This window comes from Eucyclogobius newberryi, unplaced genomic scaffold, assembly GCF_026437365.1.
Source record: "Eucyclogobius newberryi isolate DKJ021-1_F unplaced genomic scaffold, fEucNew1.0.hap1 SCAF_9, whole genome shotgun sequence".
NCBI lineage: Eukaryota > Metazoa > Chordata > Actinopteri > Gobiiformes > Gobiidae > Eucyclogobius > Eucyclogobius newberryi.
The window spans coordinates 11,036,691-11,051,467 of NW_027316532.1; the positions used below are offsets into that span (position 1 = coordinate 11,036,691).

At 45.0% G+C, this 14,777-nt stretch overlaps 1 protein-coding gene and 1 non-coding gene across 5 annotated transcripts; one reads left to right on the plus strand and one right to left on the minus strand.

Annotated features, from left to right (window-relative positions):
* Positions 1 to 448: 448 nt before the first annotated feature.
* Positions 449 to 8,680, minus strand: nasp (nuclear autoantigenic sperm protein (histone-binding)). 4 transcript variants are annotated; one of them, XM_072438888.1, is made up of 14 exons: positions 8,482 to 8,680; positions 7,641 to 7,682; positions 7,211 to 7,321; positions 7,055 to 7,135; positions 6,082 to 6,194; positions 3,955 to 4,010; positions 3,354 to 3,424; positions 3,211 to 3,284; positions 2,954 to 3,142; positions 2,035 to 2,204; positions 1,881 to 1,967; positions 1,484 to 1,552; positions 888 to 1,001; positions 449 to 574 (listed from the first exon to the last, which is right to left on the minus strand). In XM_072438888.1, the coding sequence occupies exons 1-14, from the start codon at positions 8,520 to 8,522 to the stop codon at positions 545 to 547; spliced, it is 1,248 nt and encodes a 415-aa protein (XP_072294989.1). In that variant the 5' UTR covers positions 8,523 to 8,680; the 3' UTR covers positions 449 to 544. The 4 variants fall into 4 exon arrangements, with proteins under 4 accessions (XP_072294989.1, XP_072294987.1, XP_072294988.1 ...); XM_072438886.1 differs by having other exon boundaries at positions 7,211 to 7,324; XM_072438887.1 differs by having other exon boundaries at positions 450 to 574; positions 3,354 to 3,421; positions 7,211 to 7,324.
* A 1,615-nt stretch (positions 8,681 to 10,295) lies between these two features.
* Positions 10,296 to 10,368, plus strand: trnam-cau (transfer RNA methionine (anticodon CAU)). Its single transcript has one exon. It is a non-coding gene; the product is annotated as a tRNA-Met (tRNA).
* Positions 10,369 to 14,777: the final 4,409 nt, after the last annotated feature.

The window sequence follows — 14,777 nt, forward strand, 5'->3', positions numbered from 1 at the left end:
TGAAAGCTGAGGTCAGATGTGTCCTGAGGGTTTTACAGACTTTATATTGAAGTACATTTTGCCCCGTCAGCTTTCGTCGACAGTTCAGCGTAACATGTGGAAGAGGACGTGCAGTAAACAGCTCTAAAAAGCCGAGGTGATAATGTGCATCTTTGGAGTTTGACATTTTTAAAAACAGTTTAGTTCCCATGATGCACCTGGAGCCTGATAAGCTCAGAAGCTGATGATTCAGGTCAGCGCGAGCACCAGACTGAACTATACCAGCTTTTGAGATGTGCAAAGACATTCTCAGGACACAAGAGCGAGTGAAAGGCCATTATTCTACATTTAACAGCACTTCACGGGCCCCGCACTGCACCATCCAGACTAAAATAAAACACAGGATCATTAACATTTGCAAATCCTTTATTTTCACTACAAGTAAATACAAAACTGACAAGTCTATGAAAATTGTTATTTACAAAAACGAGTGTCAATGACAGGCATGCTGTGCTGGTGTGAGGCCGAGGTCAGGGGTCAGGGGCAGAGGTCAGGTGCGGAGGCGTCACGCTGCAGTTTCCGTGGAACTGGCAGACTGTAAAAGGACAAAAATACAATTTTAAAAAGCATGTGCCGTTTCATTTTAGAGAATGAAGTGAAGCTTGAGGTGAATGTTGCAGCAAAACATTAATTTGGCTCAAGGAGTTTAGTTGAGTGCACATGAGACACAAAAGTACTTATTGTAAAAGGGGAGAAGGATTCAAAGATTGGGAGATAAAGTTATATTGGAAACAAAGAATAGGGTTGAGTCATGATTAAAGGCTAGAGGCACTTGTCCACACCGGTCATCTCCATCCATAACCCTAGAGTAACGGTCAGAGCAGAGAAAGCACTCCTCCATGAACAACCTGACTGTCCGGCTGCCCGTCTTGGCTGGCACTAGAGTCACCGTTGCCTTTTACTTCCCGTTTGGCCTGTTTTGCCTTTGCGTCCTCTACAGCGCGGTCCTCGTCAGGTTTCCTCTGTTAAACAAACCGTACGTGTCAAACTGACCACATCCTGCAGCTGCGCCCACTACTGGCTACACATGCACACTACACTTTACAGCCAAAGCACAAGACTCACAGCAGAGGTGGGATCCAGAAAAGGGTTTGAGCGAACATGCCATACTTTATTCTTCCACATGAGCAGAATACAGACGTCTTAAGCTTTTATGTTGTTTTGGCTTTGAATAAAATAACTAGCCAGAAACAAGATGGACTTTATTGACGCTGAAGCCATCAAAGTGCAAACGTGTCTGAGACAAGACATGCAGCAGCTGCTCGGGTCAAGTTTAAACCAGCATCTGAATCCACTGCGTCTCCTACAAGTCTGTTAAGGGATTTTTAAGAGTCATTTGAAAACACTTTAAGGCCAATTGATCCACCTCTGAAACACAGTAAAGCAGAGCATGCAGAGCCGAGCGCATGCACAGCAGAGCCGAGCGCGCAGCAAAGCAATTTACCTTTTTCCTGACAAGGTGAGAAATATTGGAGACTGAAGACGATGCGCCAGCTGCAGGTTTCACTGGAATCTGAAAACAAATACAATTCAGAAGATCTGCAACTAGGACTGGACATCTGTAGATAGTTTGGCTTTCCTGTTCAATTACAACTGAATGTATAACTATTATAAGACTTAAGACAAATGCAAAGTGTACTCTTTAGAACTGCATGTTGCATTAGCAGCCGGGAATGGTCATCTTCTAAGTAAAAGCTCGACTGAAAGTGGTTTAACACACACAAAAAAAAAAAAAGGGACATGAGCACGTGTCCTTCACATACTGGACATGAAATGACTCAGAACATCAGATCCTTTTGCGTACAAAAGGGACAATGCATTTCAGAAGACTTTGTTCCAACCTGAGAAGCCCCGAAGGCTGATGAAGACGAGCCGCCATTTTCACTAAAGCCTGAAGACGTTGAAGCGCCGCCCTGTGAAGCTCCGCCCTGTGAAGCGTCAGTCATTAGAGTTTATAGTTGTTAACATTGTGCAGTGTGAGCTCAGAGCACGCACTAGTGTCTGCTGGATGGCTCTGGACGCTGCACTCGCCGTCCTCTGACTGTCCTTGGCGTCCTCCACCTTCTCTCGGATCTCAGGCAGCAGCAGTTTGAGCTCCTCCAACTCAGTCTTCTCTTCTGAGGACTCGGCTCCTTCAGCTTTGTCGATCGCCTCCTGCAACATCACTTCAGGAGAAGTCTAAATCTACAGCAGCTCAGGTGCAGTTTGTCAAGACATTTTGAAACACACATTTAAAAAAGTGTCATGTTCTTAATAGAATCACCCTCTACATCATTGAAACAGAACTCAAACTGAAAGAAAAGAGTTACACAAAATGTATATTTCATCAAATCAGAAATATTGTTTATCTATGGATTTAGCTTGTAGCATGGTTGCCAGGCAACAGTTGTGGCATTCCCTCCACTTTTGTCGTTTTGTTTTTATGTCCGACCAGGAACTAACATTATAAATGTTGCCCATTTGTCCAGTTGTGACAATTCTGTTCTAAGTTTGAAAGTTTTGTTCACCTTGTTTCAGTGAAATGTGTTGAACGTCAGAGTCGCAGCAGATTGAAAGTTTAGGCCGATAACAGCCCGATATTTTATTAGACTTTGAAAAAAAATGTTCACTTGCTAGACTCATTTTAATTCTAAAATAAGGATAAAACTTAAACTATGTAGAGCCAGAGCACATAACACCCTTCTGTGCAAAAGGCTAGAATAGGATTATTCTTTAGAGTAAAATCAGACTTAACACTTTTCCTTCTTAGAATTTACCGTTTTAGTGAGATTGTCAGACTCAAGTGTCTGAACCTCCCATCTCATCCTCGTGCTGCACCTCCTCCTGTAGCAGTGGAGACAGTTTATCGGCCCCCTGATCGGCCCCCTTTCTCCTCCCAGAGCTGCCTGAACATGAGTGCAGTGTGTGTCCTCACCCAGCCTGGTCTGGATGGCCTGGATGGAGCTGCTGTAGTGCTTGATGGCCTCCTCGTACTGGTCCATGTAGCACAGTGTGGTGGCCACGTGGTAGTGCGTCTCAGCCAGGAGTCTGCTGTGCCGCGGCAGGTGCTTCAGCTGCAGGGCCAAGCACTCCAGGAAGTCCTCCAGCGCCTGAGGATAATTACCTGGACAAGGAGCGGCCTCATTAAATACTCCATGTGACGTGTGCGATGACATTCAACGTTACACATACCGGACTCTGCACCCACTTCTCCCAGTTTCAGATGAGCCTGAGCGGCCATCAGCTGGTCCTCTCTGCAGTCTTTTCTGCAAACGGTGAAGCTCGTTATCAAACTTGTCCACAACAGCAACAACGAGACATCAGGAAAGCCAAACCTTTTGTAGATGACTTTGGCCACTTCCAGCATCTCCCAGGCTAGCTGCAGATTCCCCACCTCCTCTTCCTCCTCAAACAAACAGAAATTAACTTGAGATCGTACACAAGAGCTACGAGACGGATTTGGGGAGCAGATCATTTTTAGTGTACACGTTTGACCCTTTAGTCCAGATAACTATTGTAAAAGGTCGATTTGACACATTTGTCACAAAGTTTTGCTTTTATTTTGGCAACTTCCTATGTAACCAGAAGTGGTCGTGAAATGGAAGGCTACTTGACACCAAGGAAAAGACGCATAGTAAATTGAACGACGATAAACGGTGAAAACATGGACAAACACTGAAACTCGAGGATCTAGCGACAGTCGACAGGGGAACAAGGTCTGTAGTTAAAACAACTGTATTCAAGAGATTTGAAGTGTTTAATTGACAAATATGTTGAACGACACGGAAAAGGAAGCATTGAACTACATTTAACCATCAGTTCTGGCCTTCTCACTGCGACTGGACGCTACTACTACAATTACTTTATAGTATCTCATCTGGCTAATCTCAACGCCTCAGTCATTTACTCACAAGTGAACAAAAACTCCAAACTTACCCCACTTTTCTCTCCTTGTTCCTCCTCATCATCATCATCATCATCATCGTCGTCGTCTGCGTTGAACAGAATAAAATTAAACCTTTTCAAAAGCAGCCACAGTCACCAGACGTCGTGCCATCACCACAGCGGAGCCCGAACCCCAGTGCGTTTAGCCACAGACGCCACAAAACCTGTGTCCCTTTCTAAGCAGAGTCAAATTGCCTTCTCTTTCCCCCTCTTCCTCCTCAGCAGAGGGCTGTGGTCCAGGAGCCTCCTCAGATCCAGGGGCCTCCTCGGCTTCTCCCTCCTTCACTGCAGACTCCGTGTCATCGTCGTCACCTCGTTGGGACTTGGGCCCTTCCTCCTCGGCCATAGCCTCGTACACCTGCTTTCGGAGCTCGTCTCTAGTTTGCTCTACGTTCAGATCACATTTAAGGTTTGGACTTAAGCACTGGAAATAACTGAACATTTCAACACGAGCAACGTTTGAAAAACATGTAACGAGTTCAGTTTGAGCAAACGTGTTCCACTTTCTATGCAAACAAGAGTGGACACGTGACAACTTTAGCAAACAAAATATGGCTAGAATGGATTAGTACATTTCAGTTTTGGGGGAAACTGTGTTGCAAAGTTAAAAACAGCAGGAGAACAGAGTCCATCCCACTGGCAGCAGCAGTTACTTTGTCCTTTAACCTGTTACCACCCACCTATTTTCGCCCTGTGCACAATGGTTGGACATACCCAAATGGCATTGCTTATTAAAAGAGGATCTTATGTTCCACATGCAAGTGTGATGCATCATTAGAAAGCTTAGGCCTTCTAGTTTCTGCAGATGTGCACATGAACACTGTCAGGGCTTCAGAGCTCACACTACAGAGGCACAAACATAAACAAAACATCCTTTTTTAGTCTCGCCTGAATATTGTCAATTTGTAATGGTGCTGAGCATGACATATTTCATTGTGTGCACATGCTGTTCACTGTACATGATGTTTATCTTGTTGACAACAATTGTGTAAAGTTTCAGATCTCTAGGAACAGGCATTTTGGTGCTGTTGACCTTTTTGTATCAAAAAGTATATTCGGAACAAGTGATCCAAATATGTGCCGACTGTGCCAAACTGTTTTATTACAATTTTAGCTCCTCTATGATCATAAAACATACATTTTGATGATTTGTAGGCCACTAATAGCAATTATAACCGCTAAAAAAAAAAAAATATGTGAAAATGTGTAAACATGAGTTTACCCATGAATTTCCCATATAGAGGTTAAAAAAAAATATTATATTTTCATTTTATTTTTGTATTGGTATAATAATACATAACAAAATGCACGTCCAAAAGGCTAATAAACTCAGAAAATGTTATGAGCAAAATCCTGCCGAGAAATCTGGCTCTTTACAGCCTTACGCACGATAATACAGAAGATTGTGTCAATAAGCCCTTTGTCCCGCCTACCAGGAAAAAGGTCTCCTCATTGGCTAGAATAATATGTCACTCAAAGTCTCCTGCGTGCCTGTTAGCAGAAGCTAAGGGCTAAAAACAAAGATGGACGCGCGCTTCGGAAGCGCCGAATTTTTTCCTCCGGAGGCTGTAGCAAACAAACCCGGTGACAGAAAAATTCGTGGATGGTCTCAGGTAACAGTCTAAGGAAGAGATCGATGTCAAACACTATCGTATAAGTCAAACAGGTCATTTGTTATGGACGGAGAAATGCGGCGGACAAGCGCATTCTCGTCCGGCGAGAAACGAAGAAAAGTTTGTTTACTTGACAATATCTCGAAATCGGATAACTTCAGGAAAAATACAAGTGGATATTGTTTTTCAATGATTCCTTACGGACAGACTGAGTACAAGGATGTACAGAATTAAAGCCGTTTCGTCCGTCATAAACAGCAAACAGGTAGGACATGCGTCTGTAAAAGTTGACTTTCTCACAAACTATTGGCAATTGCTTCTTGGGGCAAATTATTCAATGTAAATCAATGACATATTCGTTTTGTTGAGAAAATAAGCTTTAAAATGATGTATGGCTTGCTGGTATTGACCACGGAAATAAAAGTGATGATCTAAGAATATTTGAGATATAGAAAATGTTCGCCGGCGGACAGGTGGGTGGTAACAGGTTAAAGACTGAACTTACCGTCCAGATTGTTGGCGCTCTCGATGTTGGAGTTGCTGGGCGGCTCCTCCCCCTCCTCTGTCTCCTCCTCCGGGACTCCCTCCAGAGCGTTGCCCAGGACAGTGTTCTCCATCCTGCAGAGCAGTGATGGTCATTTAAAAAAAGGACACATTCTGCATCATCTGTGGTCAGGGTTTCTACTGGAGAGGACGAGTCGAGAGGCTTGAAGCTCAAACAAACTAAGACCTACTGTACTTTTGGGGCTGAAGAACGCTCCTGAATAAAAGCCGCTCCAACGAAATATACAAAGACATTTTACACTTACGCGCCTGTCCACGCTGTAATAGTCACACACACGTTTAATTTTGAACTGTGGTTTCTCAGCGCATAAGCGTTGGATTGTAATAAAAACATCAGCCGCCCTCCGCCCGGTTCGTCTGCTCCTGAGCTTGTACTTATCCAATGAGTTTGACGTTGTGACGTGATTTACACAGAAATATGGTCCATGGTCGTGATGCAGGGGTCAGGTCTGGCCAAGAGGGTCATTTCAATTCGGCAGGTTCTAATCTGCATACATGGCATGTCCGTGTGTCTTCGTGTTTCACCAAATCTAGATTCACTTCATTAGACTCAGCTCTGTGAATATGAGTCTGATTGTCCTAAAGTGACCACTGTCCACTGATGTCTTCTACAGTGTGTCAAATGCTTGAGCTTCCTGCTAGAGTGCCCCCGGTGGCCGTTAGCCAGTAAAAGCAGGGTTCAAAGCGTGGGAAAAAGTAGCAGCTTAAAGTACAGTACCCACAAGTTGTGCCTGGAAGTATTTTACAATGTGGCTTTTCAAGGGGGAAACTAGAGGTGCATCGAAATTTTGGGCCAATATTTTGTAATCGTTTTAGTTATATAAACTAACTCATTTTTATTCTAAAAACGTATTTATTCTACAATATGATGTGTAGAAGCAGTTAGAACACGCAACACCCTGGTTTGCGCTCACCTGGCCAGCTCCAGCAGAGACTTCCCACACAGGAAAAATGCCTCTCCACACTCATCAGCAGTGTCTCCATATCTCGCAGCCCTGGGAAGGAAAAAGCAGCTCGGTGAAAGTCCTTCTCCTAAAGACATGAACGTAGCAGCTCAGACTGTGACGTACAGCAGGCTGCAGGCGTCCTGGAAAACTGACACGGCGGACACCACATCCCCCATCACCAGGTGCCTGTTGCCAGTGCCAATCAGCTTCTTTGCCTCCTCCAGAACATCCGTGCTGCTGCAGAAGGAGAAGATATTAAGGGTTAAAACAAAGCGATACGGGGCAAACACTGACCATTAGCCTTTACCGTTAGCTAACAGGGTTTTAGGCGACCAACATTGATTCTGCATTTTCTTTAGATAAGACGCCACAGCAAACAGGCGAAAGCAACGAGTGACTAAGCTGAACATATCATTAAATCATACATTTAGTCTGCTTTAAATACAAGTGCAGGGTTTAAACTACTTTTCTGAGCAGATAAGAGTGAAATGTTAGCGGTCAGGTCTTTAGTTGTGAATGTGTCACTTTTGACTGGCAAAAACAGAGAACTCACCCATCGGCTGCAGATGTAGACGAGCACGGCTTCTCCTCCACACTGGGACAGAGTTGAGTCAGGTTGGAATACAAATGCAAAGACACAAAGACTGTACACAAATACACACAGCCTCGTCCTTAAACCACGTGGGAAGTGTTTACAAGTGGTGAGAAAGCGTCACTACAGGACCGTACCGGAAGTCAGAGCTACAGAAAGCGCCGCCACAACGAGACTAACCGGACTCACGCGTGTACCAGACACAAATATCGCGAGATTGCATCTGGCTGCTCGGGTTAGGACTAAAGTGCAGAAGTATTTCAAAACGCAGCATGACATTTAGCACGCGTTTATTTGTTAAGATAATATATTGGATACAAGCGGAAGTACAAGCGGAAGTCTGCTCCGCGGTCACTACCTGATCGGTGTCACACTGTTCTGCGCATGCGCGAGCTGCCATATTGGTACAGCTGAAACATACATCATTAAAATGCACTTTTGGGTGAAAGTATCTTTGGAGGTTTAGTCTTCGTAAACACACCAGGAGCTTACGTCACTGCGGCTTTGGTTTAGTATCACAAAAGTACACGAACTAAAACATGTAAAGTTGATTTACACGTTTATATTAAGGTCGGAATTCTCCTCGTTCAGTGTCATCACTTCAGTCACAGCGCGAGACCAGACGAGCGACGCAGAGGAAGACGTGCGTGAAGACCGTGAAGCAGACGTGCCCTTGTGTGCGTGTGTGTGAATGTTCGTGTGTGAGTCGGTGTGAATGTGCGTGAGTGCGTGAATGTGCGTGAGTGTGTGCGTGAGCAGGTCTCCGAGCCATAAGCCACACAACAACACGATGTTCACTCACCTTTCCACGGAGGACGCGGCGGCGGGTGTTTGCTCCGGCATTTCTCACGGGGACGGCGGACACAGACGTGGACACGAGAGCGACGTGACGCGGTGACAGCCCGGGCAAAGCAGCGGTTGTGCAGGGCTTTGTTGGCGCGCTTAAATAGAAGGAAATGGGTTCCGTTTCCGCTTGGAGTTCGGACGCGGGAGATTGTTAAAGCGGCCGCAGCGCGCGCGTGTGTGTGGCCAATAGAACACTAGAGGAGCTCGTAACCTACGGTAACCAACATCCGGTCCCAGCGGCCATGTTTGAACTGTAAAACAGCTGAACTAGTTTGTAAACAAATACACGGAATGTAGATTCCGGAATAGAATAAACAAAGCGGAAGTGGAACTTTAATTTCCAAAATTTCAAAATATCACAAAAATGTGAAAAATTAGGTGATTTTGGAAAATGAATACCACTCAAACATGTGATGTCAGCCTGGTTTAAACACTTCAACACATTTACAGTTGTGTTTTTCATTTATTTAACTAATAGACACTTAAATTGTTTAAGGCAAAATCCAAATATTTAGGTTTTACTGCACAATACAGAAATGCCGTGTTTGGAGCAGCACGTCGTGTGTGCGTGGATTTCACAAAATAGAATCCATCCATTTTATGATGCCTGACACAAACTTAGCCTGGATCCCAGTCGAAATACATAGAAAGCCTGTGCTTGTTGCTGTATTTGGATTCCCCTAAAATAGGCCCAAACCACAATGCTGCTCTGGGGTTGACTCTGTGGGCCTTTTGATTGGCCCGTTTACCACTGGTGTGAACTGCAAACAAATCAGTTTAACTGGATGGATTCTCAACGTTTGTGAACTCACAAAAATCAAGAGAATTCATCTGACAATCTTGCTGACAAAGTTACCAAAATACATGAAATTACACCTATTTTCTGGGCGAGGATCTTGGGACCCTCAGATCCCCTGAGCCTGTGCCGTCTGTGCCGCCTGGTCATTAAAAGTCGTTAAAGGTGGCAGCACACATACGAGGCATAGTTTGAATCTCGTCTCTGATCATTTACTGCATGTTCTCTCTTATCACCCCATGTCACTCTGAGCTGTGTCTAATAACAATATATGTTTATTATAAAAATATATTCTAGCCTGTTCTGTCTATCCAGAGGTGATACCCCTGACTTGCTAGAATACGTAACACACTCCTTTCGTTAGATTTGTCAACTCCAAAATAGTGTTTGGATACATAGAAGGGGGCGCAAAAAACTCCGCCAAGCAAAAAGAAAAACAAACAAAAAAAATTAAAAAAATTTCAGAGGGGGGCGCGGGGCGCCCCCCCTCCCGCAGTGCCGCCCCAGGCACCCGCCTATACGGCCTAGTGGAAGGGCCGGCCCTGGGTGTGGTCCTCTTCACTTTGGCTTCAGTTGCCTCCATTCTTCGTGAGGTAAACAGAATAATGTTAAATGTCATGAATAAAGACCAAGTGCAAGAGTGAATATTCATTTTCATAATTCAGTTTCAAAATGTCCTGGTAGAGTTGCATTATTAAGACAACGTCATATTTCACTGTATTCATTAGAAGTCAATACATTATTTCTCTGTCCCTGTTTTACATGGTCATAAAATATAATATAGGTTTTCTTACAATCACAAGATGGTTGCTCCGGATGACACGATGACTATGATATCTCTAACTTTTATGCTGCTGGAGTGGAACAAACAGATACAAACTCACCACGTTATCTTATTATAATATCCGCATTTGATCAACAACGACGTGGTCATTGTTGCAGTTATAAAGGATCTTTGACACATAATGCTCAGAGCCTCGTTGGCGCAGTAGGCAGCGCGTCAGTCTCATAATCTGAAGGTCGTGAGTTCGAGCCTCACACGGGGCAAGTCTTTTGACTGACAAAAGTTATTTTATTCTATTTTAAGTATTTTTCTTGTCTACGACACAGAATCATCTATGTTCAGGAAACGTGACGTAATGTACACAACATGATAACAATTATTAGAAAAAAGGTTAAAATCCTCCACCATCATTTCTATTTGGAATACAAGTCTGTAAAGAAGATCAAAGAACAGGAACAAAGACAAAATAGGCAATTTCTACTCCTTTAACTTTATCTTTCATTGACCTTTCATTCACTTATCACCTCTGGCCGCTTGAGGGCGCTGTTAAAGCCACGTGGAGAAGACAGGCTCGTGTGTGGCTCTTATACATTTGGTCTTTATTCATTTGGACTTATTCTTGAGGTTTTCGAATGCCACGGAATGATGAAATAGGCTGTATTGGTTTTTAATTAAAATGCTTTAACAGTCTGTGATTTAGGCTGGACCAAGTTTATTTTTTAATTATTCAATTTTAACACGTTTATAGATTTAATTTTTTTTTTCCTTGTGAAGCTTTAAAGACAATGTCGAGCAACCAAAAGGCGTCAGCAGAAGTATTAATGAATTACTTATGTAATTTAATTTTCCCCATAGGGAGTTTAAAGGCAAGACGGAGGTTAACCAGCTGTGTATCATTTAATCCTCCTGCACGTCCTTATGACCCTTGTGCACATGAGCTCAGCCCTTTACAGACACTTTCCTGCTGTAATGTTCAGTATCTGGCATTGGACTGCACCGGTCAGAGAGCAGCATGAAAAATGAAATCTTACTTCATACTTATAGTGAGAGAAATAAGTATTTGAAATTATGGAGGGTCTTAAAGTTTCATCGTAGGTGCATTTCCTCTATGAGAGACATTCTATGATTTTTAAATAATTTATTTGTATTTTTTTGCTGCAAATAATCATTTGAGCACCTGCCAATCAGCAAGAATTCTGGTGGTGACGCGTGCCTGTGGTTATGACGCGGTCTTGCACCCACCGCCCGTCAGTTTGGAGATTTGCGGAAAGGAGATTTGCGGAAAAACTGCGGGAATCAATCAAAAAAACACTCTGGGTACTTATATGAAGCACAAATAGCAATGTAAGAAGGTTAAAAGCTCTGAAAAGTCGATTTTGCATGTTATGGGACCTTTAAGAAGCAGATCGAGGTTCTGGAGTGGTCAAGCCAGTCTCAGACCTAAATCCAATAAAAAAATATTCGGAGGAGCTGAAACTCTGTGTTGTTCAGCGACAGCCCTGAAACCTAAAGCTCTAGAGAAGATCTGTGAGGAGGCGTGGCCAGAATCCTGCTGCGGAGTGTTAAACCTGGTCAAGAACGACAGGAAACCTCTGACCTCTGTCATTGTAAACAAAGGCTTCTGTACCAAATATTAACATAGATTATTATATAGATTATCTCAAGTGTTCAAATACTTATTTGCCGCAATAAAATACAAACAAATTATTTAAAAATCATACAATGTGATTTCCAGATTTTTTTTCGATTCTGTTTCAGTGGAAATGCACCGATAATTCAAATGTCATAACCTGCCACAATGTCTAAGAGAACTTCAGAGAGACTCTAGATACTGAGGCTGGATCTCATCCACCCAAGAGCCATTCGACCAAGAAGCTAGCAAACAACCTCAGTAACGTCACTTTGGGTGATGAACCAGTCGCCTCTGAGTCCTCAGTCTTTGCTTCCTCCTCGTAAGACGTGACAATGGGACTGAAGAGACGCTCAGAGTTTTCTTGCCACTGGACGGTGTTGGTGAAGTGTCCATGGAGGCGACGGACCTGTCCCACAGGCCAACAAGGCACGAGACGACTGACCTGTCCCACAGGCCAACAAGGCACGAGACGACTGACCTGTCCCACAGGCCAACAAGGCACGAGACGACGGACATGTCCCACAGGCCAACAAGGCACGAGACGACGGACATGTCCCACAGGCCAACAAGGCACGAGACGACGGACCTGTCCCACAAGCCAATAAGGCACGAGACGACTGACCTGTTTGTCCTGTCCTGCTTCCTCCTCTGCCAGCAGATCCAGCTCACCACCAGGTGGTGCTCTACTGCTCTGCCCAAACTCTCCTGAAGAATCGTCTCAAAAAACTATATGAATGTATACTGTGACATAATGTCAGTCATCTTGGTGCAATATTCTCTGTCCATATAACAGCTGTAAATAAGAGTGTCACTATTGTTATCATTATTTTTTAGAGTTTTATAAGAGCTTTTCTATGGAACAAGAAGGACATGTGCTGTAACTGATGAAGAATGGGAACATGTAACCAATCCCAAACTCTGGACTGAAATGACTAAAAAGTAAGTTTGCCAAACATTGGGACAAATGGGACAGGTACAAACAAGACAAGACAAGACAGGTTGTGTTATTTGTTATATATGAAAAAATGAAGAAAAAAGAAAGAAAGAAAAGAAAATATTGGTGTGTTTGAATGTTTTCAGCGTCAGTCATTTTAAAATAGCTTAATTTATGCTGAATGAATTCCCGATTTCCTTATTCCTGCGACTTAGGATTCTGTTTGTCTGTGATACCGGTTCAAATCTTATATTTTATTATTTGACAACATTTTTATTCTAATATTAGTGTGTGCGTTTCTGGTCAGTTTTTTATAGTCAAGCCTCACACCTCCCACACACACACACACACACACACACACACACACCTCCAGGCTTCCGCAGCACGCACGCGCACGCACCACGGCTCAGCGGCCGCGCGGGATCGTGGAGCTCCTTTGATTTCTTTCCATATCCGCTGACCAGGACCAGACCTCCTCACACCTCCTCACGCCTCCTCACACCTCCTCACGCGAGCCGCGGCGCCCGTGGAAGAAGGCGGTTCCCCTGCGCGGTGGACGGGTCCGGTTCACTGCGGTTCTGGACGTGCAAGAGAAAGAGATCCACGTGAATGTGAAGCCGCGTGACCGTCGCAGCGTTACTCAGGTAAACGCTTTTGTCTCTCTGTGGCTGTTACGCGCGGGAACAGGTTTGCGCCGCGTGACGGACCATTGATCCCGCCGCGTCTCATTCACGGTTAACGGGATCCATGTCGCGTGCACGTGTACTGCAGTGCGCGTGCGTGAGGCGTCGTCTGACATTTAAACGGAGATTTACGGCTCAGACGCAGCGCCGCGCTCTGATTGGCCCGGGCTTAATTGACGAGCGCTGGAAACACGGCGCATCGCTTTGTCCACGCAGCCTCCCGCGCGAGCCGTGCGTGTGCGGCGCGCGCGCGTGGGCTCGTGCAGCGCGTGTGCAGCAGGTGATCTATCTGCGACTTGTACAAAGGCTGCTGCTAAACCCTCACAAAAGAGCTCCACGCACATGGAGATGATGCAGACCCTGCAGCGCCTTTGTGACCGTCCACATGTGGGCTTCATTCAGGTGTTCCTGCTCAGTCCTGCTCAGGCTCCAGTGGGCTTCATTCAGGTGTTCCTGCTCAGTCCTGCTCAGGCTCCAGTGGGCTTCATTCAGGTATTCCTGCTCAGTCCTGCTCAGGCTCCAGTGGGCTTCATTCAGGTGTTCCTGCTCAGTCCTGCTCAGGCTCCAGTGGGCTTCGGGGTCATTCAGGTGTTCCTGCTCAGTCATGGTCAGGCTCCAGTGGGCTTTCGGGTCATTCAGGTGTTCCTGCTCAGTCCTGCTCAGGCTCCAGTGGGCTTTCGGGTCACTCAGGTGTTCCTGCTCAGTCCTGGTCAGGCTCCAGTGGGCTTCAGGGTCATTCAGGTGTTCCTGCTCAGTCCTGCTCAGGCTCCAGTGGGCTTCGGGGTCATTCAGGTGTTCCTGCTCAGTCCTGGTCAGGCTCCAGTGGGCTTTCGGGTCATTCAGGTGTTCCTGCTCAGTCCTGGTCAGGCTCCAGTGGGCTTCGGTGTTATTCAGGTGTTCCTGCTCAGTCCTGCTCAGGCTCCAGTGGGCTTTGGTGTCATTCAGGTGTTCCTGCTCAGTCCTGCTCAGGCTCCAGTGGGATTCGGGGTCATTCAGGTGTTCCTGCTCAGTCCTGGTCAGGCTCCAGTGGGCTTCGAGATCATTCAGGTGTTCCTACTCAGTCCTGCTCAGGCTCCAGTGGGCTTCGAGATCATTCAGGTGTTCCTGCTCAGTCCTGGTCAGGCTCCAGTGGGCTTCATTCAGGTGTTCCTGCTCAGTCCTGGTCAGGCTCCAGTGGGCTTCATTCAGGTGTTCCTGCTCAGTCCTGCTCCTCCTCCTCCTGATGTTTGTAATATTTCACTTCATCCATATTTATATGTGACATTATTGTCAAAGGCCATTTTCACCAAATGAATTTTTCTCCCAGAGAAATAAAGACCATAAAGGAGCATCAACACACCAAATGTTACAATCTTACACTTATACGATTTTGACCGATCAAACAGACTTGCTTCATTTTTTTTGATTTGTTGATATTTTATT

Bases quoted from the DNA above. Each gene is read 5' to 3' on its own strand.
- nasp (XM_072438886.1), bottom strand. From the start codon at position 8,522: ATGCCGGAGCAAACACCCGCCGCCGCGTCCTCCGTGGAAAG. The intron at 7,683-8,481 runs GTGAGTGAACAT...ACTCTGTCCCAG, and splicing joins GCCGCGTCCTCCGTGGAAAG to TGTGGAGGAGAAGCCGTGCT. The intron at 3,425-3,954 runs GTAAGTTTGGAG...TGTTTGTTTGAG, and splicing joins AACAAGGAGAGAAAAGTGGG to GAGGAAGAGGAGGTGGGGAA.